Source organism: Peromyscus maniculatus, chromosome 4, assembly GCF_049852395.1.
Source record: "Peromyscus maniculatus bairdii isolate BWxNUB_F1_BW_parent chromosome 4, HU_Pman_BW_mat_3.1, whole genome shotgun sequence".
Classification (NCBI taxonomy): domain Eukaryota; kingdom Metazoa; phylum Chordata; class Mammalia; order Rodentia; family Cricetidae; genus Peromyscus; species Peromyscus maniculatus.
This window is the reverse complement of record NC_134855.1, coordinates 13,990,313-14,012,866: the sequence shown is the minus strand read 5'-3', so window position 1 is coordinate 14,012,866 and position 22,554 is coordinate 13,990,313. Positions and strand designations below refer to the sequence as shown.

At 46.7% G+C, this 22,554-nt stretch overlaps 1 protein-coding gene across 5 annotated transcripts in view; it reads left to right on the top strand.

Annotated features, from left to right (window-relative positions):
- Positions 1-20,073, top strand: part of LOC102924132 (histo-blood group ABO system transferase 1) — a 66,488-nt gene extending 46,415 nt beyond the window's left edge. For all 5 annotated transcript variants that reach the window (XM_076569171.1, XM_076569172.1, XM_076569170.1 and 2 more), the window contains 6 exons: positions 7,899-7,968; positions 8,562-8,618; positions 9,988-10,035; positions 11,466-11,501; positions 12,002-12,136; positions 18,237-20,073. In XM_076569171.1, the coding sequence (XP_076425286.1) occupies positions 9,989-10,035; positions 11,466-11,501; positions 12,002-12,136; positions 18,237-18,924 (906 nt within the window). In that variant the 5' untranslated portion in view covers positions 7,899-7,968; positions 8,562-8,618; position 9,988 and the 3' untranslated portion in view covers positions 18,925-20,073. The remainder of the gene's footprint in view (positions 1-7,898; positions 7,969-8,561; positions 8,619-9,987; positions 10,036-11,465; positions 11,502-12,001; positions 12,137-18,236) is intronic.
- Positions 20,074-22,554: the final 2,481 nt, after the last annotated feature.

Here is a 22,554-nt window from a genome sequence, read left to right as displayed (position 1 = left end):
CTCTCCCTGGAGCAGGATGTAAGCTGCTAGCTTATGGTGACTTTGTGGTATTCCTGACTGCCAGGATACCATTCCTTCTGTACTGCAATGCTTACGCGAACTAGATGAGCCAAAGGGGGCTTTTGATTGTTGGGTTTCAATACTTTGATAGCTGGACCTTGGTAGTCAGCATCAGGAAGAGGAAGTAGCCAAATAAGGGAATAGACCTTGGTGGCTAGCTTTAGGAATGTAATGTAACAGTTTTTTTTTTTTTGTTTTTGTTTTTGTTTTTGTTTTTGTTTTTTAATCAAGACATAGGGAATGGGGGAGAAGGCCAGGCCTGCCAGAGCCCTGTTTGCCATGCTCAGGCTGGGCAGAGTTCCTTCATCCATAGTCTCACTGGCCTTGTTGGGGGACGGAGGTCATAGGTCTTGGACTATCACACAGGACAATGTTGCCTCTGTAGCTGCTGCACAGGATAGCATGTGTCTTCAGCTACCAGACTCAGGAGGTCTTAGAAATTTTCCTGTAGATGAGGACATAGGAACACTGACATATTTTGGTGAGGCAGAGTAGAGAAGTCAACTAGTGTCCACAGTTTGGGCAGGGCCCTGGTGGTGGGCCAGGAACTGGGGCATTTCTTTGCCTACTGGTTAGGGTAACCATAATATAGGTGGAGTTGTATGTGCCCCACGTTTTCTTTGGCAATCCTGGAATAGTCTCTAGGAGCGGGTATTTCTGTCTACACTGAAAGGTTTTTTTCATTAAATACTTTAAATGCCATATTCAGCAGACCTCTGAAGAGTTTGAGAACCATGTATTAATTATGCCTGATTTTAAACAAACTTTACTCATTTTTAGTTACTTGTTTTAGGCTCAACCTTGAAAACATATACAGGAAGCTAAATCAAGCTTGTAAATGACTTACATTTGTACTTAGCACGACTGGGAACATGATTCTGAGGGTAAAAGAATTTGGTCATTTATAAAGGATACTGAGCATTAACTTGCATGTCTTAGTTATCTTTAACAGCTTACAAGTTAGTGGCTTTTTAAAAGTTTTACAGCTTTATCCCTGTACGTTTGGTTATAATATGCCCATAAGACCCTATAGTCTCAACTGACACCCATAACCTCATAGGGTGACTCCCTTTTTGTTTCCAGGAATAAGTCATCTATCATTCTATGCTGGATAGATGATGCAACCTCTTAGGGCAAAGCATAGGATGAAATAAAAAACCTGATTTATATAATATGGAGTGACTCAGAGCAGGACACACCTGATTCTGACAACCACAGTGTTAGTATTGATTCAGTCTTTGGATTGGGAGAGAGTTAGTTGCTCTTTTTTTTTTTTTTTTCCCAAGGAAAGACAGGTTTGGAGAGACATGGGAAGGGTGAATGGAGTTGGGGTGATTTAACTGCAACCCCTGCTTCTGTTATTGGGAATGCTTTCCTGGGATGTTCTCTGTCCTTTTTTATCCCCCTACCACTGTCCTTCTGGTGTTATCTTTTCCTTCCCAGCAAATGTTAACAGTTATTATATAGTAAAACACACAGTGTATACAATTTGATGACTTTTGGCCCCTGTGACACAGTCTCTAGTCAAGATAATGAGCAGGCCAGTTCCAAGTTCCTTCTGCCCTTGGGCTGCACTGCTGTTCTCAGGTCAGAGACTCATCATTTCACTCATTCTGGACCCTCAGAGGACCTGGAACTCTTCAGTGGGTGTCCATACCCTTGAGGCCCCAGTTCAAGATCTGGTCCATGCCTGGACCTGAGACAGATGTCTTAAAGATTAAAATGTTCAGGGTTTTTGAGGAACTTGACAAATTAGTGCCTGTTCTTAGGCTAACTACATTATTAAGTCTCTATTCATCCACCCAGTGAAATTTGTTGAACACTAGTCGGTATTATCAAGCCAGGTACCAGGAAGTATGCCTGTCACAGTGAGCAGGATTAAGAGGTAGGCTTGGAGATAGGAGACTCCATATAGTTAACTTAGAGGCCTAGTGTGTGCAAATCCGGGAACCAGTGTGTCATGAGAAGAGCTAGTGCAGGGGAGGTCCAGCCCCAGAAACTGATGCAGAGTGCTGGAGGTAGAGAGGGCTCCCACCAAACAACATAAGCCTGGAGATTAGACACAGTGGTGGCTGGTGAGCTTGCTGGCATGGCTGCTGTGTGGAACTGCTTCTTAGAAAGTGCTGGCTCCTAGAGATCTGACCAACCAGGAGTTCTGGCAAGTGCCTACATGCTGTGTCTTCCTCTGTGCCATGGGTCTCCCCAGTGCTTCATAAGATGGTTTATTGAACATCTTGGCAATGATCATGCCCTGAGGTGACTTGCTTATCCAGAACATGGCTGAATGTGCTTACCACCTCTTCATTCCATGTAGAAAAAGTGATCCATGCTTTTCGTTATAGATCAACAAGGGACAGACAGGGTAATCCTTTGCCTCGGGCTTCAGGAAACTCCCAGAAGGGCCTCAGGCAGGCCCTCACAGTAAATCCAGTTCAAACCTTTCCTGCAGTTGTAGAGGAAATCCCTACTCAAAGCAACTAAATAACCAAATGCCCATTGGAATAAATCATGTTGGTTGGGATGATGAAACAGAAAGAATAGGAAATTCAGGAAAAAAACATAAAGAAAATTTTTTGGCAAAAAATGAACAAAGACCAAAACTAACAATAAAAATAAATGGTGTTTTGTTGTCTGGTCTGGTAGACACAGGTGCGGACATTACCATAATTGCACCAGAATTCTGGCATCCAACTTGGCCTCTTCAGGAGGTAAATGTTCAACTGTTAGGAATTGGGATATTATCTCGAGTGAAACAGAGTGCAAGATGGCTGGAATGTATAGGTCCAGAAGGACAGAGAGGAAAATTAAAACCATATGTGGCTGACATAGCTATGAACCTGTGGGGTCGAGACCTGTTGCAACAATGGAATACTCAGATTAACATCCCTCCAACTTCAGAAACAAATTATAAACTAGCACATGTTTCTGAGAGAAATATTAGAAGGTATTATTCTAATGAGTGCTCACCAGCCATCCATGTCATACAAGAATAGTGCTGCCTAAACAAAACAACACAACTTCATGGCCCTGGCTAGTCTGCAACTCACAGTAACCCAGCTGTTCCTGTGGTTTTGGTTTGTGCTTCCCTCAGAGCAAGCATTGCTGAGCAGCATGTGTTTCTTTGGTAAAATGCCTGATAGTCTTTTTTTTTTTTCCTTTTAAAGAAGTTAAGGTATTACTGTTGATTACTGTTGGTGCTTTTTTAGTTTTGACAGTTCTCCACACACACACACACACACACACACACACACACACACACACACACACACACACAATTTGAGATAGGGCCTCTCTGTGTAGTCCTAGCTTTTCTGGGACTTGCTAAGTAGACCAGGATGACCCTTAACTCTTAGAGATCTACAGGCTTCTAACTCCTGAATTTTGGGATTAATGGCCTGGACTACCATGCCCAGCTCTTCATATATTTTAAATACACATAAGGTGTGTATGAAAGCAGATATATTACTTAGGTATCCTTCCTGTCCACCTACAGTATATTTTGTTGCTGGAGTCTGAACATTCCAAGTCCTTGTTGATTGCAATTATCTTCCCCCTTTCTGATGATGCATCTGGGGTCACAGGGGCATCTTGGCTTCAATCAGTGTTATAGAGATGCAGACTCATGTTTTCTTCTGAGCATTTTCTATTTGTGTTGATGCTATTCTTTCATTTTGGTTTTAGACGTTAGTCAGTATCCTATCAGCTAAAGTTTTCCTGATTTTATTAGTTTTTTTTAAAGAATTAAGCTTTGGTGTGTTTTACTTTATCTTTGTTTCTTTCTGGTTTGCTGAGTTCTGCTCTAATCTTTACTGGCTGCTTCCTTCCACTTATTGCAGGGTGTCCACCAAAGAAGACTGCTCGGAAATGGGTTTAAGCCAATGGAAGTTCTTTATTAGCCAGCAGGCAACTACTCTGGGTGTCTGAGATTCTAGTATAGTACCGATCCTATGCCAGGCTGAGCTTTTATGCACAAAAAACATGTTCTGGACTGACATCCTTCAGTTAACAAGAACAGATAGGCCGTTGTGGAACTACAGAAGTCAAAGTGAAAGGCTAGTACATTTAGAGACTTTCCCAGAACTACGGACTTTGATGGATTAGGTCTTTGTTTTGGGTTTGGCAGATGGTGTTGTGTATGTGCTGAGTTTTATGACTTGAATGGTTCTTCCATCATAGAGTCAGTTGTGCTAAGGTCTGGGGACCTGTTATGCTACTCATCTGGGACTTAATTTTCTTCTGTTTCTGTTTGTAGTGGCATCAGACTGGAGCTTATATGTTCTTTGGAGACTTTTTTGTCTTCTTGATCCTAAGTCTTTGTCCCTCTTGGACTGTTAACTGGGCTGTAGCCATCCACATCCATTTTTCTTTTGTCTGCATCCATTTCCACTTTCTTTGTTAATTTCATCATAAATATTTACCTGTGGTCTCAGTGTCATGAATGTTCATATATATATATTGCACTGTGTTATTACTGCTTTTCAAATCTATTTCTTTTAAATTCAATACAACAAATTAGGAAAAGCATATCCCTTGAGTCTTAACCTGTGAACCCACTGTTTGCTTGCTTGGGTTTCTTCTCTTCAGGCTCCTGACTGTTCCTTCCCTTCTCTGTGGTGTGGCCTCAGTTTCCCCTGATCCTTTGTACTTCTGTATTCCTGTCTCATTTCTTTACATGTTATAGGCTCAGCAATGAAGTCAGCTGAACAAGGTTTCAGGAACCAAAGGCAATGTCTAAATTGGTTATATTACTAAAATATGTTTAAAAATACATTAAATATCAAAATAAAACACACTGTTTTCAGTACCATCTGAAAACATGAAGTACTTAGCTACAAATTTATCCAATTTGCACTAAAGCCCATACAGTTAAATATTGCTTACAGAAATGAAGACATAGATACCACATGAATGGATGGGCAGACAAGCTGCTAAGCTGTCCTCTGCCTAGGCTGGTGGTTGAAGTGTACATGATGCCAAGTAAAACTCCAGAAGAATTTTTATAGAAATCAACAAACTGATTAAAAAATTTCAATGGAAATCCAAAGGTCACAGAATAGCTAGAACAGTTTTGAAAAATAAAAACACAACTTGAGGACTTGTACTCTCAAGGTGTGTTACACAGCACAGTTGTCAGTGTGGGCTGGAGTTAGGGTAGACCCACAGCTGCAGGACTGGATGTAGAGTCCAGAAATGGATTCACATGTGTAGCTCTGTGTGTGTGTGTGTGTGTGTGTGTGTGTGTGTGTGTGTGTGTTTAAAAACGATTTCATTTTTACTATTTTAAAATACCTGAATATGTATGGGTGTGTGCACAGGTTCCTGGGGAGGCCAGTGGGATAAGCAGGCCCTCTTAGAGCTAGAATTATAGGAGGTTGTGAGCTGCCCAATGGGGGTGTTAGAAATTGAACTCTCTACCTCTGAATGGATGAGCCATCTCTCCACCTTGATTAAAAGTATTTTTTCCTTTTTTTAGATTTACTGTTTATTATTTAAGAATTTCAAACCCTGTCTTGAAAAACCAAAAGCAAAAAAAAAAAAAAAAAAAAAAAAAAAGCTGGCGCATGCCTTTAATCCCAGCACTCGGGAGGCAGAGCCAGGCGGATCTCTGTGAGTTCGAGGCCAGCCTGAGCTACCAAGTGAGTTCCAGGAAAGACGCACAGCTACACAGAGAAACCCTGTCTCGAAAAACCAAAAAAAAAAAAAAAAAAAAGAATTTCATACATGCATAGATTTGTTTTGATCAAATCTACCCTATATCCCTCTCCTCTATCTCCTCCTCTATTCCTCCACACATTTCCCTCATGACTTCTTGTGATTTTTTTTTAACCCACTGATTGCACTTAATGCCACCTGCATGTGATTGGGTGTGGGGCATCTACTGGAGCATGAGTAGCTTCTGAGAGGCTGCATTCCTGAAGAAAACGGACTCTTCCCTCCCCAGCAGCTGGGAGTTACCAACAGCTCCTTAGATAGAAGGGGGGCCTCATGAGTCCCCACTATCCAGGCTGGGACTTTGAGCCAGTGTTTGTAAACACACACATACACACACACACACACACACACACACACACACACATACACACACACACACACACGAACACCCAGGAGTGTGAGTACAGAGGCCAGAAGAAGGCACCAGGCAGGCATTCTCCTTTATCACTCTACCTGTTCCTTTGAGGTAAGGTCTCTCTCTGAAGCTGAGGCTCAGTTTCCTCAGTCAGGCTGGAAGTCAGCAAGCCTCTTTGATCCACCACCACCACCACCACCACCACGACGCTCACTCAAGAGTCCTGGTCACAGACTTTCATTCCTGGAATGCCTGTTGTGTTACATGGATACTAGGATCCCAACTCAGGTCCTTGTGATTGTGCAGCAAGTGTGCTTAACTCCTGAGCAGTCTTTCCAGCTCCCACCACGTAATTCCTGATGAATGCTAGAATGATGTGACAGGAAGATGTATTTTCTTAAATGGCTGAAACTATTGGGGCATTTAAAAAAAAGCAATAAAAAATAAAATTCACTCATGACCCTGTGGTGACTCTTGACAGAATCGTGTTATATAAACAGCCAGGCTGAGGGCACAAGTGTCTCCTGGCTCCTATGTAGATGAGGAGGGGAATGTGGGGGTATATACAGCAAGGGGGGTTCCTTGTTCAAACATTATCAAGCAATATCTAAAATGGACATATTTTAGTAGATATAAATTATGCCTCAGAATAAGTTTTTAGGGTTGTTGGTGGCGCATGCCCTTAATCCCAGCACTCAGGAGGCAGAGGCAGGTAGATCTCTAAGTTTGAGGCCAGCCTGGTCTGTAGAGCAATTCTAGGACAGCCAAGACCACACAGAGAAACACTGTCTCAAAAAAACCAAGAAAAAAACTAAGATAAACACATACAATTAATTAATTAAATAAATAAACAGAGTACCGCATCAAGTGGTCCAGAGGGGAAAGTAACGGACTGGGGCAGGGAGAGGTAAGCCTTTCTGGATATAAACCTTTAGGAGCACAGCGTGTGAGTGTGGGTGTGCATGTGAGGTCAGAGGACAACCGTGGTGTCAGTCCTTGCCTTTCACCTTGTTTGAGACAGGGTCTCTCTGTTGATCCTCACCGTGTGCAGGCTAGCTGGCCCGAGAGCTTCCAGGGACCCCCCCATTACCCCCTCCCCTCTCCTCACAGGAGTGCTGGGAATTCACATGTCTGGATTTACATGGGTTCTGGGATCTGAACTGAGGACCTCATGCTTGTGTGGCTGTGACAAAACCTTACCCACTGAGCTCTTTCTCCAGAGCCCACACATGAGTCTGTTTACATACGTGTCTTTAGGACTATTTGAACTTGATTATGAGAACACATAACTTCTAGAGACATGAAAATCAGCTGAGGCATTAGGGGCATAGTCCAGTGGTGGAGCACTTACCTAACACTCACCAGCCATGGGTTTCAACCCCAGCATGAGAAAATGTCACTAGAACAGACCAATTGCTGTCCCTGTGGTGTGAGCATACAGGGGCCAGAGGGAGCAGTGACCCTGAAGTATTTGCTTTGGTTCATTTCAGTTTACCACAGGAAGGGGTGCTCAGTGGCCTGAGGACTTGGGGGCCCAAGGGACCTTGAGGGCCAAGGGAGCAGCTGGAGTCCTGAGCAGGAAGTGAACAACCTTCTTTACCCTCTGAGTGCTCAGCGGGGCTGGCGCTCCAGCTGGGATTGGGGCTGCCTGAGATAGGGCACAGTGGTGGCTGTGGTGCTCAGGATGACCTCTGAGTCTCAGGAGAGGCCTGGAGGGGAGTCTGGTCCAGGAAGGGGGTGAGTAACTGGATCCTGTGCTGCTGTTTTTCAGGAAGACCAAAATGCAACTCACTTCACCTCGGAATCCTTCCCCTTACAGTGCTTGCCTTGGTCTTCTTTGGGTAAGAATCCAGGCTGGTGAGGAACAGCTCCTGAGACCCTGATGGGGACCCTGAGCTGTGGGCATCCCCACTACCACGGCAGTGACGAGGGTGCTCTTGGCCATTCACACAGGCGCATGTCCAGCTTTTGCTTGTCCCCATAGGGCAGGCTCGGTTGCAGGACAGATGTCCCTCTCTGATTCCACAAATGGGGCTGGATGCCCAGTCATATGGCCCTAGCTGTGAAGGTGGACCTGGAGAAGGAGAGGAAGGCAGGCCTGGGGTCTGGACTGCAGCCCTCTCTAGATGCAGACGGTCTGTGAACACTCACAGAGTAAAGATACTGCCATGTCTACCGAGGCTTCTGCATACACAGCCAGGCAGTAGTCCCTGATGCGGTCTTGGGGCTGTCTGCAGCTGCTTCAGGTGTCCAGATGCAGGCCTTGTCCCCAGGGCCCTTCTTGCCACCTCTTCTTCCAGCAGGGTGAGCTTGCTTAGTCCTGTCACCTGGCCTTGCATCCCCATGGGAACGTCTGTGCTCACTGGGTACAGTGGTGCATTTTAGAGGGAGGTGGAGCCAGCCAGTCTCAAGTCTGTGTACATCCTTTCCACAGCTATGGGTTCCTGAGCCACAGAAGCCAGATATTGGGAGACCCAGGACCTGTGACAAGGTGAGTGGATGTTTTGTGTGTGTGTGTGATGTTTGTATGTGTGAATGTGTCAAATGTGTGTATATCTGTGCATGGGGGATATTACTGGTTGGATGAACATTCTGTTTCATGATGCCTTGTGGCCTCTGCCTGTACCTCTACATGGGTGGGTCTTGTCCTACCCTAGGTTACACAGGAAACCTCAGCTGCTGCCTGTTGTCTCTAAAGGGTCTGTGTTGTCCAGGAACACTATTGTTTTCTCTGGCTTCAGCCTCATCCTCCCTTCTGTACCTGCCTGGGTAGCCCCAAGAACAGTTCCTGTTCCCCACCCACCTCCCCAGCAGCCTACTGAGTGCTAGGTTTTTTGTCTTCTACTCGGAGATCAAGTTGGAGGTCCCTCCATCCCCACAGTCCCAGATCCTGTCAGTCTGCCTTTTGGGAAGGCATCTCTTGGCTTTGCTCTGGTTCCTGGACCTGCTGTGGCCTTGCATCAGCCACACGCCTGTTCATCTGTCTCAGCCCTGTTTTCCTTACAGTAGCTAATGATCCTTCAGCACAGAAGGTAGTGGGCTTTCTGAAATCAGATCCTGCCAGCTGACCCTCCCCAGCAGCCTGCTCCTCCGCATTCCTGCACAGCCATGCATGCCCTTGAGTGGGACTGGCCTTGATCTTTGTCTATGCTGTGCTTCCCACTAGACTACACTGCCCCCACCTGCTCTTCTTTCCCACAGGTTCCCCCTTGTGTCAGTTTTCCACTGCTGCAGAGCACTCTGTCCCCCACTCATTGTGTTGGGAGGCAGTCACACCTTTGATGACTCTCCAGAGATCCCTGGGGTTACTGTGCAGAGCTCGGTGGGTCTTCCTTGAGGTCTCTCACATTTCTGGTGGTTGAGGGTGGCCCTCAGCTGAAGTGCCCGTCCCTGGAGCCTCCCTGTGTAGACTGAGCTTCCTCTACGCCTGGCTGGAAGGCTCTAGACCAGTGACCATATTGCACGTTAGTTCAACCTGTCAGAAGCCAGGTTTAAATTCATCCAGGCACTGCTGCCTCAGTTTATCTCTTCAAGGACAGGAATAGGCTCCACTTCTTGATGGGAGGGGCTGGGAATCTTCTGTGTTCTGAACTCCTTTCCTGCTCAGGCTCCACTAGGGAGTGGCTGGTCAGTGTGGGGCAGTGAACCTTGACCCCAGTGTTTGACTTTTGAATCTGGGGTATGGCAATGCATGATTACATGTTGTTGGCATAGTGCATGGGGTGATCACCATGGGGCTGTTCTGTAACCGTAACAGACCTTACTGTACGCTCAGGCACCACTCCCCTTCCTCCGGGCTCTGTGTACCTGACCCCTAACCCCCGCTGGCATAAACCTGTCTCCTGTGTTTCCTTCTACAGCATGACTGTCGGAGAGCTGGATGACCGGGAAGTTGTAACCCTGTCAAGGTATCCTGTCCTCACATGGTGCTCTACAGATCTGGGCTGAAGGGCATGGATGGAGGGCTCTGTGTGTGTGTGTGTGTGTGTGTGTGTGTGTGTGTGTGTGTGTGTGAGCATGGGCACCTGGGAAGTCCCTTCCTGCACCCGGAGTGGAGAACATAGCCCCACTCTTTGTGTTGACTAACTGCATGTCATTAGGCTTTTAAAGAGCCAGCCTGGCTCATCTGGTACAGAGCTGAGTTTGCAGCTGTGCACCCCATTTCCATGGCAACATGCAAAACACATGAGTTTACCATCCTCACCATTTCAACAGCTCAGTGCAGTTGGTACATCATGCTGTGGTGCAGCCTCACCACCACCCATCTCCAGAACATTCCATCTTGTAAATTGAGTCCATCAAACATCGACCTCCCATTGCCCAGCCTTTTTTGTGGGTCCTGGCACCCATCTTGCCTGCTCTGTGTTGTTCTTCTGAGTGTGGCCACTTTGTAGTAGTGCCCCCCAGGGATGGGGACCTGTAGTTTTTTTTTTTTTTTTTTTTTAATGCTCATTTACTGCATTAAAAAAAAAAAATAACCGTGCGGTGGTGGCGCACGCCTTTAATCCCAGCACTTGGGAGGCAGAGCCAGGTGGATCTCTGTGTGTTCCAGGCCAGCCTGGTCTCCAAAGGGATTTCCAGGAAAGGCGCAAAGCTACAGAGAGATACCCTGTCTCAAAAAAAACAAACAAACAAAAACATGTATTTTTTTATGTGTATGAGTGTTTTGCCTGCATGTATGTCTGTGTACCACATTCATGCCTGTGCCCAGAGAGTCCAGAAAAGGCCCTCAGGTCCCCTGGAACTGGAGTTCCAGACAGTTGTGGGTCTCCATGCGGGTGCTGGAAACGGAATCCCGTTGCTCTGCAAGAGTAGCCAGTGCTCTGGCCGCTGAGCGTCTCTCCAGCCTTGCTCTCTGCTCCCCAGGCCGTCTTAGAACGCAGCTTATAACAGAAGTGGCTCTTGTCCCTTGGGGCCTGACCTTTTGGGGGAACTTCACACTGATGTTGGGGCTGGTCACTGAAAGAGACAGAGAGCCAGGACTCTGTGTGCCACCAGCTAAGGAGAAAACCAAGGCAGGCTGCAGGCCCAGGTCAGATGGTCGCCATCTACCAGGGACAGACATGTTCATTCTCATCCAGCTTGTGCATTAAAGTAGTCCTTAGATTTCCCAGCGTTAAGTAAGGGGAGGGATGTCATGATTTCCTCTCCCTACCTTATGTCAAGTGAGACTGTGATCTCCTGCTTCGGCCCATCCTCTGCTCCCAGGGTCATGGACGTACACAGTGGCTTGGTTGCCACTGCTGGTGTGGGTCTGTTTGCCTGCTGCAGATCTGCCAGTGACATGCATTCCAGGGACCTTCCTGTCACCTTGAGTTCTGGTGTTGTCTTTTTGCAGGATGGCCTATGCCCAGCCACAGGTGCTAACACCCAGGTGAGTAGATTTGGTCAGTGCATGGGAAGTGCCGTAAAGGCACTAAAGGAGGATTTGCTTGCAGTGGGGACAGTTCAGCAGCATACCTGAGAGCTGGGCCGGTCTCCAGCACTGGAGAAACCAAACCCAGAAAAAACCAAAGACCTGATTATGATTCTCGTTGCCCTCACTTCACAACCCTGTCAGAGTCCGAGGGTTGTCTGACTCAGGTCTGGAGCCCGGAGCATCTCCTGTCTGTCATTTCCCGTCTGGGATCTGCTCCTTGTTTCCTGTCTCTGTCATCAGTTTGCAGAGATGTGGTGGCTGCAGTGGCTGTAATAACTCAGTTGTTTTAATGCTTGGTGGAGTGGGGTGGCCGTAGTCAGTGAGAGCTGCTGCTGATTGGCCAGGCCCCACTGGGGAGGGTGGGCAGCCCTAGGGCAGCTGAGGGTGTGGAATCTGAGAAGGGTTCCTGCAGGCATGTTTGGTCATGTGTTGTCTGTGGCTTTGTCCCCATGTAGTAGGAAAGATGTTCTTGTCCTGACCCCTTGGCTGGCTCCCATCATCTGGGAGGGGACCTTCAACATCGACATACTGAATGAGCAGTTCAGGCTTCGCAACACCACAATTGGACTGACGGTGTTTGCCATCAAAAAGTAAGCAGTGGGTGCTGGAGAGACGGCTAGTGGGTAAAGCACTTGCTTCAGAGGACCTGAGTTTGATCCCTAACACCCATGTGAAGGCTGTGCATGGTGGCATGCCCCTGTCATCCCAGCACTGTGGGTGGAGGGGAGACACAAGTGGACCAGGCAGCTTTCTGGGCAGCATAGCCAAACAGTGAGCTTCAGAGTCAGAGAAGGGATCCTGTCCAAAGAACAAATAGGAATGATAGAAGAAGAAAACTGAAGTCAACTTCTGGCCTCCACACAGGCATACAGACAAGTAAACATGGATATGTACAATAGGCATGCACACACATGCACTTATGTCTTGTATAATATAAAGGACCAGCCTTAATAATATACTTCCCAGGGACTCAGAAGGGAAACTATGAGTGGCGAAAACTATTTTCGGGAAATGAATCTAAGTACACCAAGCTCTTTGTCCGTCTACTTTATTCTTCTATACAGCTACAGTTCTGTACTCAAACCTAGTTCCTTTCTGTTTAATTATCTCTGTATTTATCTACTGTCCCCTCTAAGTTCTATCTTAATTCTCTCATCTTAGTTCTGCCCCATCTAGGTTCTCATCCATCTAGTTCTTTCCTGTCTTAGCTCCTCTCCCATCTCCTTCTTCCTCATCTTGTTCTTCTTCATCTGGCTCTTCCTCATCTTCCATCTTGTTCCTCTAGTACTCTCTTTTAGCCCTTAAATTTAGTTCTTTCCATCTAGTCCATTCCTCTCCAGTTCTTACTCATCTAGTTCTTCTGTTCTCTTTTTTCCTCTCTCTCTCCTCCTCTTCATCTCCTTATTCTCTCAATTCTCTCTAAGTCTCTCAGGAATCCAGTTATAAACCCAAGCAGTAGCAATCCTCTCACAGAGCAAGGTCACCAGGCTTGAATTCTTATGGGGTCATAAAGGCAGATAAGAATTTTGCTCATGCAGTGACCACCAGGCTTTCTTTTACAGCCCAAAAGGGGAGTGGTCAATAGAGAGCTAATGATCGGTTAGTATATCAAGAAGGGAATTTATGTGCATCTAAATCTACATTCCTAGAAGTGTTTAGGCAAGAAATTAGGAATCTGTTAGTAAGGCTGTAAGGAAAGAGGGTCTCACCCTAAATTGCAAGAGAAATAAATCTATCCTCCTGACCTAGGAGACAGGTGTTTCATTTGGCCTTGGATGCTTGATAGGCATTTTAGATAAATACACTGTTAGGAGTTCTTGGAAGCACGCATAGCATTACAAGAAAATCACTGTAGGAACCAGCTAATATACATACAAAAGCTAAAATATCACCAAGACTTCTTAAGCCACGGCCTGACTTTGGAGAAGTAACTTTTGTGATAGCAGCTGAATTCCATTACGTTTTCCTGCGGCTTGCAGCACATGTGCACACATACAATGGTCAAGCTGGAGGCCAGGCACAACCGCTCCATGCTTGTATCTAGGATGCAGCAGGGGTGGGGTTGGTCCACTTTGCTGCCTTCCTGATATCTGCTGGGCTCACAGGTGAATGAAACCAGCTCTGCCACCTGCCAGAGCCCCAGACAAGCTGCCGTTCCCTCTGGGCTCCTAGCCACGTGCCACTTGCATCCCTCAGCACACACACTCTTCAGGTGTGTATACTCATCCCCAGGGCTGCTAGTAAGGGTCAGAATGCCAACAGAGCCACTGATGTGTGTCCCAGGCTTTCTCTTTTGGACTACCAACTGTTATGCCCAGATCACGTGAACCCCCAAAAGACCACCACGGAGACCAAATCCCACATGTAAAAGCAAAGAGCCTTTATTTCAAGCTCCAGAGCTTGGTCCCTCTGTCTGTCCGACACCGTGGTGAGAGCAGAGAGCCCTGAGCTCAGGTGGGGCAGAGTTTTTATCATAGGAGAAGTTGGGGTGAGGAGATTTCCAGGGTCCAGGACCCTGATTGGCTGATAATTGTTTGGGGTATCTATAAAACAAAAAAATAGGTGTGTGCTAGACTCAAGGACATCTGGCCACCTTATCTAATGGTTGGAATGTGTGGGATGTCAGGTACTTCCTCACCCCTGGGTAGATCCCTGGGTGGTATCAGCTTAAGGCTTTTACTGGATCTGGGTGTTCCCTGCCAGTAAGCGTGTCACAGAAGCTGTGTCTAGGCTCCTAAGCCTGTCATGGCTGCTGTGTGGTCAAGCTATTTTGGGTCCCCTTCACACCAACCAGCTCTCAAATCATGACACAGAGACTTATTATTAGTTTTGAATAATGTTCAACCTTAGTTTACCTCTTATTTTAATCTGTTTGTCTTTATCTACATTTTTGCCATGGAGCATTTTTAACCTTTCTTTCTGTATATCTTACTGTCCTGTTGCCTGGCTCCTGGCTCTGGGCATGCCCCTCTCTTTCTTCCTAGTTCTCTCTTCCTCCTATTATTCTCTCCTATTTATTCTCTCTGCCCATCAGCCCCACTTATCCTTCTTCTGCCTCGCTATTGGCTGCTCAGCTTTTTATTAGACCAATCTGTGCCTTAGGCAGGCAAGGTAACACATGTAACAAATCTTACATAATTCAACAAAGGCATCATAAACAAATGTAGCAGATATTTGCATCGTTAGAGTGATATTCCACAACAGATGTGTCTTCAGATGGAGGACAAGGTGGACAGCAAGGGTTGGGTCAAATCTTTAACCTCAGCCCTGGGGCAGGGAGTAGCAGACCCATGAAGCCTTGAGACTCTGGCTCAGGCTGACTCTAGGCCACAGACCAGAAACTTGCCCTGTGGAAGCCTGTGGGGAGCAGAACAGGGAAGCATTACAGTGTGGAAGGCTGTGGGGGGCTGAGAGATTTGTGCTGCCTGCCTATGAGAAGTGTGGGGGGGGTGTCCTTCCCTGCAGCTCTGGGTGAGATCCAAGGATAGCTCTGAGGCCTTTGTACCAATCAGACTTGAAAGGGGTTTGGGGCTCAGCTGGAGGGATCTTAGGCATCTTGAGAATGCCTGGAACTCCTGTGGACAAAGGACTTCACAGTAACAAAACACAAACACTACCTTGTCTGGGTGCTGCTGGGTACATGAACAAGAGCCCTGCCAGGTGTGGGTAGGTGCTCTGCCTGTGGGAAGAAGGCCTCTGAAGGAACTAGCTGGGAGCCCCATGGGAAAACAGCCTGTTTCTGACATTGAAGTGGGGAGGCTTGACACATGTGCCATGTGATGGGGATCCCTGCTCCCATGATGGGGGCACATAGTGGCCAGGAATGGAGGAGCAGCCCTGAAGTAGGTGAAAACTTCTTGGGCTTTGAGATGACATAGAAGCTGGGGTGGTTTGAAAGAAAATGGTCCCTAAAGTGAGTGGCACTATTAGCAGCTGTGGCTTTGTTGGAGTAGGTGTGGCCTTGTTGGAGGAAGTGTGTCACTGTGATAGTAGGCTTTGAGGTCTCCTATGCTTGGGACACCACCAAGTGGCTCAGTTGACTTTCTGTTACCTGCAAGATGTAGGACTCTCGGTTCCAGCACCAGGTCTGCCTGCCATGCTCCCCACCATGATGCTAATGGACAGAACCTCTGAAACTGGAAGCTGCCACCTCAATTAACCATTTTCCTTTATGAGTCGCTATGGTCATGGTGTCTCTTCACAGCAGTAAAAACCATAACTAGGACAAACATTGGTGGGAGGGACTGGGGTATTGCTGTGATAGGCCTGACCATGCTTCAGCTTGGAGTAACATGGACTTGGGGAGTTTGGGTTAGGAGAGCAGTGGAATGCTTTAACTGCTGCTTAGTGAGCCACACTATTAGGAGCATGGAAGACCATGGTGCTGAATGTGATTTGATGAACTGTGGGGATCAAGATGTTCAGAGGAGACGAATGTGAGTATGTGGCCTAGAGGCTGTTTTTGTGATATTTTGGTGAAGCAGCTGCCTTTTGCCCTTGTCCAAGAGTCTGCCTGAGGCTAAAGTAAAGAATTTTGGATTAATTCCATTGGCAGAGGAAATCTCAAAACAGCTTAGTATAGACTCTATTGTATTGTTGTTGGTGTTAACTATAATGAAGATATATAATGAAAAGGCGCAAGCTGAGAAAGCAAAAGTACAAAATGTACAATTTGAGGAGAAAAGGAGCACCAGGAAGTGGAATGGAGCTAAGCTTCTTGTTCAAGGAGGTAAACAGATTAAGAAATGTAGAAAAGGGAGTGGTAACCTCAGGACAAGGTCCCACTCAGCTAAGTTTCCAACTTGTGGAAAGAAACTAAAGAAAAGCTTAGAGCCAGGTGTGGTGGTGCATGCTCTTAATCTTAGCACTGGGGAGGCAGAGGCTGTCAGATCTCTGAGTTTGGGGCCAGCCTGGTCTAGAGATCTAGTTTCAGGACAGCCAAGTTTAGGCAGTAAAGGACAGAAAGCTGGTGAAGTTGTAGTTGAATGAGGGGGCCATGTTCCAGCCCCAGTAGTCAGCAGAACTTGGCAGCTTTGGCCGTGTGATTCTGGCTTTAGAGCTAAGGATAGAAAAAACAGATTATGGAATTTGCCTCTTCACCTAAAGAAAGCCCCTGAGGCCAGGCATGTGCCAAGGGTGTCCCTGAATGAAGGCCTAGTAGGGAGGCCATTTTGTGAAGCTGTGAAGTTGAAGCCTGGATTGTCTTGGAGAACACAAGATGTTCGAGATGCCAGAGTAGTATGATACCTGCTGAGGAGAGCTGCTAAAATGGAGTGGAAGCAGTCCAGAAGAAAGAAGTTGAACAAAGCTGAACTGAATTGGAGATCTGAAGAGCATTTTGACATCAGACATGAAGCTATAGAGTTTAGAGTTTGCCTAGCTGCTTTTCAGTCTTGCTTTGGTCTGGTATTTCCTCACTAGTCTCTCTTCTCTATGGTTTGGAATGGTAATATATAAACTGTGCCATTATATGTTAGAAATATGTGATCTGTTTTTTTTTTTTTAATTTTGATTTTATAGGAGACGACAGTTAAGAGACTGTTGTGAATCTCAGAAGAGACTTTGGACTTTGAAACAAGTTTGAGATTGTGATAGGTCAGGAAGTGGAATGTGGTGGTTTGAAAAACAATAACCCCTAAAGTGAGTGGCACTGTTAGCGGGTATGGCTAGTGGCTATGGTCTTGTTGGAAGAAGTGTGTCACTGTGGGGTGGGCTCTGAAGCTTCCTATGCCCAGAATACCTCTCAGTGTCTCAGTTGACTCCCTGTTGTAGGACTCTCAGCTCCGGTACCAAGTCTGCCTGCCATGCTCCTCACTATGATGATAATGGACTGAACCTCTGAGACTGTAAGCTGCCACCTCAGTTAAACATTTTCCCTTATAAGAGTTGCCATGGGCATGGTGTCTCTTCACAACAATAAAAACTCTAAGATAGAAGCTTTTTGCCCCTGGACCAGAGGGGTTGGCTTAGGCTTGGCTTTCTTTCTAGGGTTCTTGTCTCCCGTTCCCTGCCTGCTCTGTGAGACTGATTCTTGCTCTGGTGGAGTACATGGGGGAAGACTCTTAGAGACATGATTGAGTTACTGAGTGGTTGTCCACAGCACCTTCAAGCTTCTGATGAGGAAGGTCTGGGATATAGAGACCCCTTCCTTTCCTGAGACAAGGCCCTGGAAAGTGCCACAAAGGAGGGGTGCAGATCCCAGGCCCTTACAGATCCATCCAGTTCCACCAGGGTTTAGCAAGTGGGGCCCTGTGAGCACAGGCTCTGCCCAGGACAATTCAAGGGTGTGAGGTGTGGAATGTCTTGGGATGGAGCTGTCATTATTGGGGGGGTGGGGAGGATGACAGACTCATGGAGAGGTGGCCTGCTGAGGGGTTGCCAAGACAAGAGATACCTGCAGGGCATCTGGCTGGAACTCCAGGCCTGAAGTCATCCCCGCTGCCTGGCTGAAACCTTCCAGGCCTCTACCTCAGCGTTCCTTGCTAAGATGTGGTGCTGATGTTGCTCCCTTCTGCAGCAAAGGAGGGTGAGGTGAGGTACAGCCTGCAGACTGGTCAGCACAGCCGTGCAGTGGGGATGCTGCCGCTTCAAGCCTCCAGGTAGCCATGGATTCTGCAGCCTGGGCCTGCCCTGGCAAGTCTTGACCTAGCTGCACTAAGGCTCTCCATACCCCTTTGTCCTCCCTCACAGGTATGTAGTGTTCCTGAAGCTGTTCCTGGAGACGGCAGAGCAGCACTTCATGGTGGGGCACAAGGTCACCTACTATGTCTTCACTGACCGTCCAGCTGACGTGCCGCTGGTGCCCCTGGGTACAGGACGGAAGCTGGTGGTTCTAACTGTGCGCAACTACACCCGCTGGCAGGATGTGTCCATGCACAGGATGGAGATGATCAGCCACTTCTCAGAGCGACGCTTTCTGCATGAGGTGGATTACCTGGTGTGTGCAGATGTGGACATGAAGTTCAGTGACCATGTGGGTGTGGAGATTCTCTCAGCACTCTTTGGTACCCTGCATCCTGGCTTCTACAGTAGCAGCCGAGAGGCCTTTACCTATGAGCGGAGACCACAGTCCCAGGCCTACATCCCCCGGGATGAGGGTGACTTTTACTATGCAGGGGGCTTCTTTGGGGGGTCAGTGTTGGAGGTGCACCATCTCACCAAGGCCTGTCATGAGGCTATGGTGCAGGACAAGGCCAATGGCATAGAGGCTGTGTGGCATGATGAGAGCCATCTGAACAAGTACCTGCTATACCACAAGCCTACAAAGGTGCTGTCCCCAGAGTATGTGTGGGACCAGAAGATGGGCTGGCCGTCCATCATGAAGAAGCTGAGATATGTGGCTGTACCCAAGAACCATCAGGCAATCAGGAACCGATAGCTGAATTCCTGTTGGGGAGGCCAGACCTATTCCAGGGGCACTCCATTTCTGAAGTGTCACCCTGTATCCCACTCCGAGTCCAGCACCCAGTATCACTTGGCTCACCACACACTGAGCCCCTGGAGTGGCAGCCGCCTTCATCTCCCACTGTGTCCCTAATCTCCTCTTCAGGGAAATGGTAGCCAGAGCCTCCAGAACATGGGGAAACTCTGTCATGCAGTTACCTGAGGGCCTGAGCAAACTCACACAGGCATGTGCCTTCCTCTGCTGGGAGGCATGACAGATGGCCAGTGCCCTTAGGAATAGGCAGGAGGGCAGGGAGAGTCACAGCCTGCAGGCCTCAGAGGTGCTTAGCTCCTCCTGTTCAGCCCAAGTTGGCAGACCAGCACCTTTGCTCATTTTTGGTTCATTTGTAAATAGCTAGTTATCCATTCTGGGAATAAATGTATTTCTAGATGATATAGGAGGTTTTTCATTTTCCTTTTCTTTTTTGAGGTACTTAGGATTGAACCCAGGGCCTCATGGGTGCTAGTCAGACATGCTGCCACTGAAGTCCGGGCTCTCTCCTAGAGACACATGACTGAACTTGCTGAGTGTTAGGTCCACTACATTGTCATTATACTCTAGTTTCCATTTGAAATTTCCAATATAAAGGTTGTTTGGCAGGTCACTCAATTTCTGCTTTAACACCTGCAGAAATTGAGTCTAATTATATTCTCTCTTCGGACATGACAGAGTTAAGGATCCAGTCAATTTTTGCCAGGTGTGATGCTGCAGGCATCTCAGTATTTGGAAGCTGGAAGCAGGAGGACCAGGAGTACAGGCAAGCCTGAGGTACATGGGACCTTGTCACATAAAAGCATTTGTCCAGGTACATTCTGGAGGCAGAGGCAGGCGGATCTCTGTGAGTTCGAGGCCAGCCTGGTCTACAGAACAAGATCCAGGACAGGTACCAAAAACTACACAGAGAAACCCTGTCATGAAAAACTCCTGCAAATTGTCCTCTGCTCCTCCCACCCCCATCCCCCCACAGACGGAGAGAAGAAAATGGTCTGGTTTACACAGGTGAACTAGAAGAACAGACTGAAGCACCAAGGGCTGACATGTAAATGCCGTCTTCTGAATAAAGAATCTACCTACAGTCCTTCATTCATCTGACTCCAGCCTCATACACCCATGTCAAAGAGCCAATAACCATGAATCATGGCAATAGGCATGGGAAGTTGTTCTGAGGAGCTTATGCTTTTTTAAATCCCATTTTAGCAATATAAAGTGGATACTACTTTCATCCCCATTTTACTGCTAATGAGTCAGAGCCAGGAGTAGAATCACACCACTCCAGCCCAGACAGCCTGACTCTCGTATTTACATTAACTACCAATACTCTATAGCTGCTTGTCTATCAATCTGATAACTTATCATTTTCTCCAGTATCAGAAACATGACTCCACCTCACTTTACAAAAGACCAAATATTTGTCCTTAATGTTAATGATGATAGAGACTACTTAAAATGTTCCACATACATGTAGCTCAATGGGACAGTATCCATGTAGTATGCACAAGGCCCTGAGTTCTAAACACAGCATCTCAGAATCCTTACCTGGCATTTGTTTCTTACATCGTCCCTTCCCACAATATGCAGGGGAAAGGATACTAGAGAGATGATAGTATATGACTCCTAAAGCTAAATCACAAACCCAGGAGGACATTGAGTAAGCCTTGTGGAAAAGGGCCTATGAGGAGGAGTTGAGTCATCCCTCTAACAGCCTGCACCAAGCTGTCAGCTATATGGGGGATCCATGGAGGATCCACCAGCCTTGGTTAAGCTTTCAGATCACTACAACACCACCTAACATTCTGCAATCTCTTTCAAGATCCTGAACACTCAGGCAAGCTGCTCCCACATGCCTGACTCACAGAAGCTAACAGACATGGTAAATGTTTGCTACCTTAAAAAAATAAATAAATAAAAGGTGGTTACTTTTTTTTTCTTTTGCAACTTTGGAATCAAACTCAGTTCCCAGCCTCAAATTTTATGGTTTTTTTTTTTTTTTAGGGATGGTGCTGGTGAATATTTTTTTTTTAATTGAGGCTGAATCTTTAGTAGCTCTTTAGTAGCTCCAGCTGGTTTTTCAGCCTTCTTATGTGGCCAAGGATAGCCTTCCACTCCTGATCCTCCTGCCTCTACCTTCAGAGTGCTGGGATTATAAGCATGTCACTACACCTAGCTCTGAGGATCTTAATTGTTTTAAAACCCATTTATCTTGCTCCAAAATTTTTTCTTGCCCCAAAAAGACTGGGCCCTGAAGTCTTTTGTGTCTGTGGCTGGTTTTCCATTTCTCACATTGTGAGAATTTTGTTTTTTCTGTGACAGGATCCCTATGTATCCTGTTGGTCTGAAATTTGCTACTAGACCAGAATGGCCTAGAACTCATAGAGATCTGCCTCCCTCTGACTGTCGCCACACTTGGCAAGATTTTTTTTTTCCTCTATCAAAGATAAATAAACCACCAATGTCCAATAGTCCATTAACCTCCCCCATTTGACACTCCTTGTATATGCTCTCTGCCAAGCCCTGGTCACTCCTGAGACTTGACTTCCTATCATAGCCTTCCCTTTTTCAGCAATTATAAATTAGCCAATCACAACAGATTCTGAGGTCTAGCTCCCATCACGGGATAGGGCCTAGTAATGACATGTGTTAAAAACAAGTGAACATCCTGTCTGGTGTGCTTGCTCACTCACTATATGGTGGAGCACCTTTTTGCAATAAGAAATTGTCTTTAGAGGTTGATTTTGATTCTTTGTGTGTTTGTGAGGCACTGAAAGCATTCTCCAACAACATGCAAAGTAGAGTATGGTGTATTACCTTCTCTTTTGTGGTTGGAAAATTTCCTGAATTCTGGGCACTTTGTGAAGCATCTCCAAAATGATAAGATATAGAGTGTAGACAGAGTTCCTTGACAAGAGAATCATTTAACTTCAGAGACTATGGCAGTTAAAAAAGGGTGTGTGTGTGGGTATTTCTTGGGGGAGTGGTTGAGACAATGCTGGAGACTCGGAGGGGCCCCACAACCTCCTCGGAGCTTGTGCATGTCCTCTTCAACACACCTCTGTCTTCATTCTCACTCAGGGTTGGTCTCTGGCTATGTGATGCTGGAAGCTGAGAGTTGGGAGTCTTTAAGGGAATGGTTAAAGTAAGGTACAGATCCGAATATTAAGATGGAAAAAGGAGAATGCTCCTTTCTGTTAGGGGTTTTCTAGGTGCCCTCCTTTTGCCTGTTCCTCCAAACTCCATACAAGTTCCCAGCTCCATTTGAGAAGAACCAAAATGTCTCCACATGGATGCTATCAGTGGGGACATGACCAAGGTCCCTTGTCAACTCCACTATCCTGTTCCTGAGACTCCTGGCTTTTTGTGGTGTCCTGCCTCCTTCCCTCAAGCCTGTGCTCATAGGACCACGTGTGTGTGTGTGTGTGTGTGTGTGTGTGTGTGTGTGTGTGTGTGTGTGTGTGAGAGAGAGAGAGAGAGAGAGAGAGAGAGAGAGAGAGAGAACAATATACAAACAAACAACCTTAAAATGTTGTCAAGATAGATCTAGAGCACACAAACCTGTAATCACAGCAC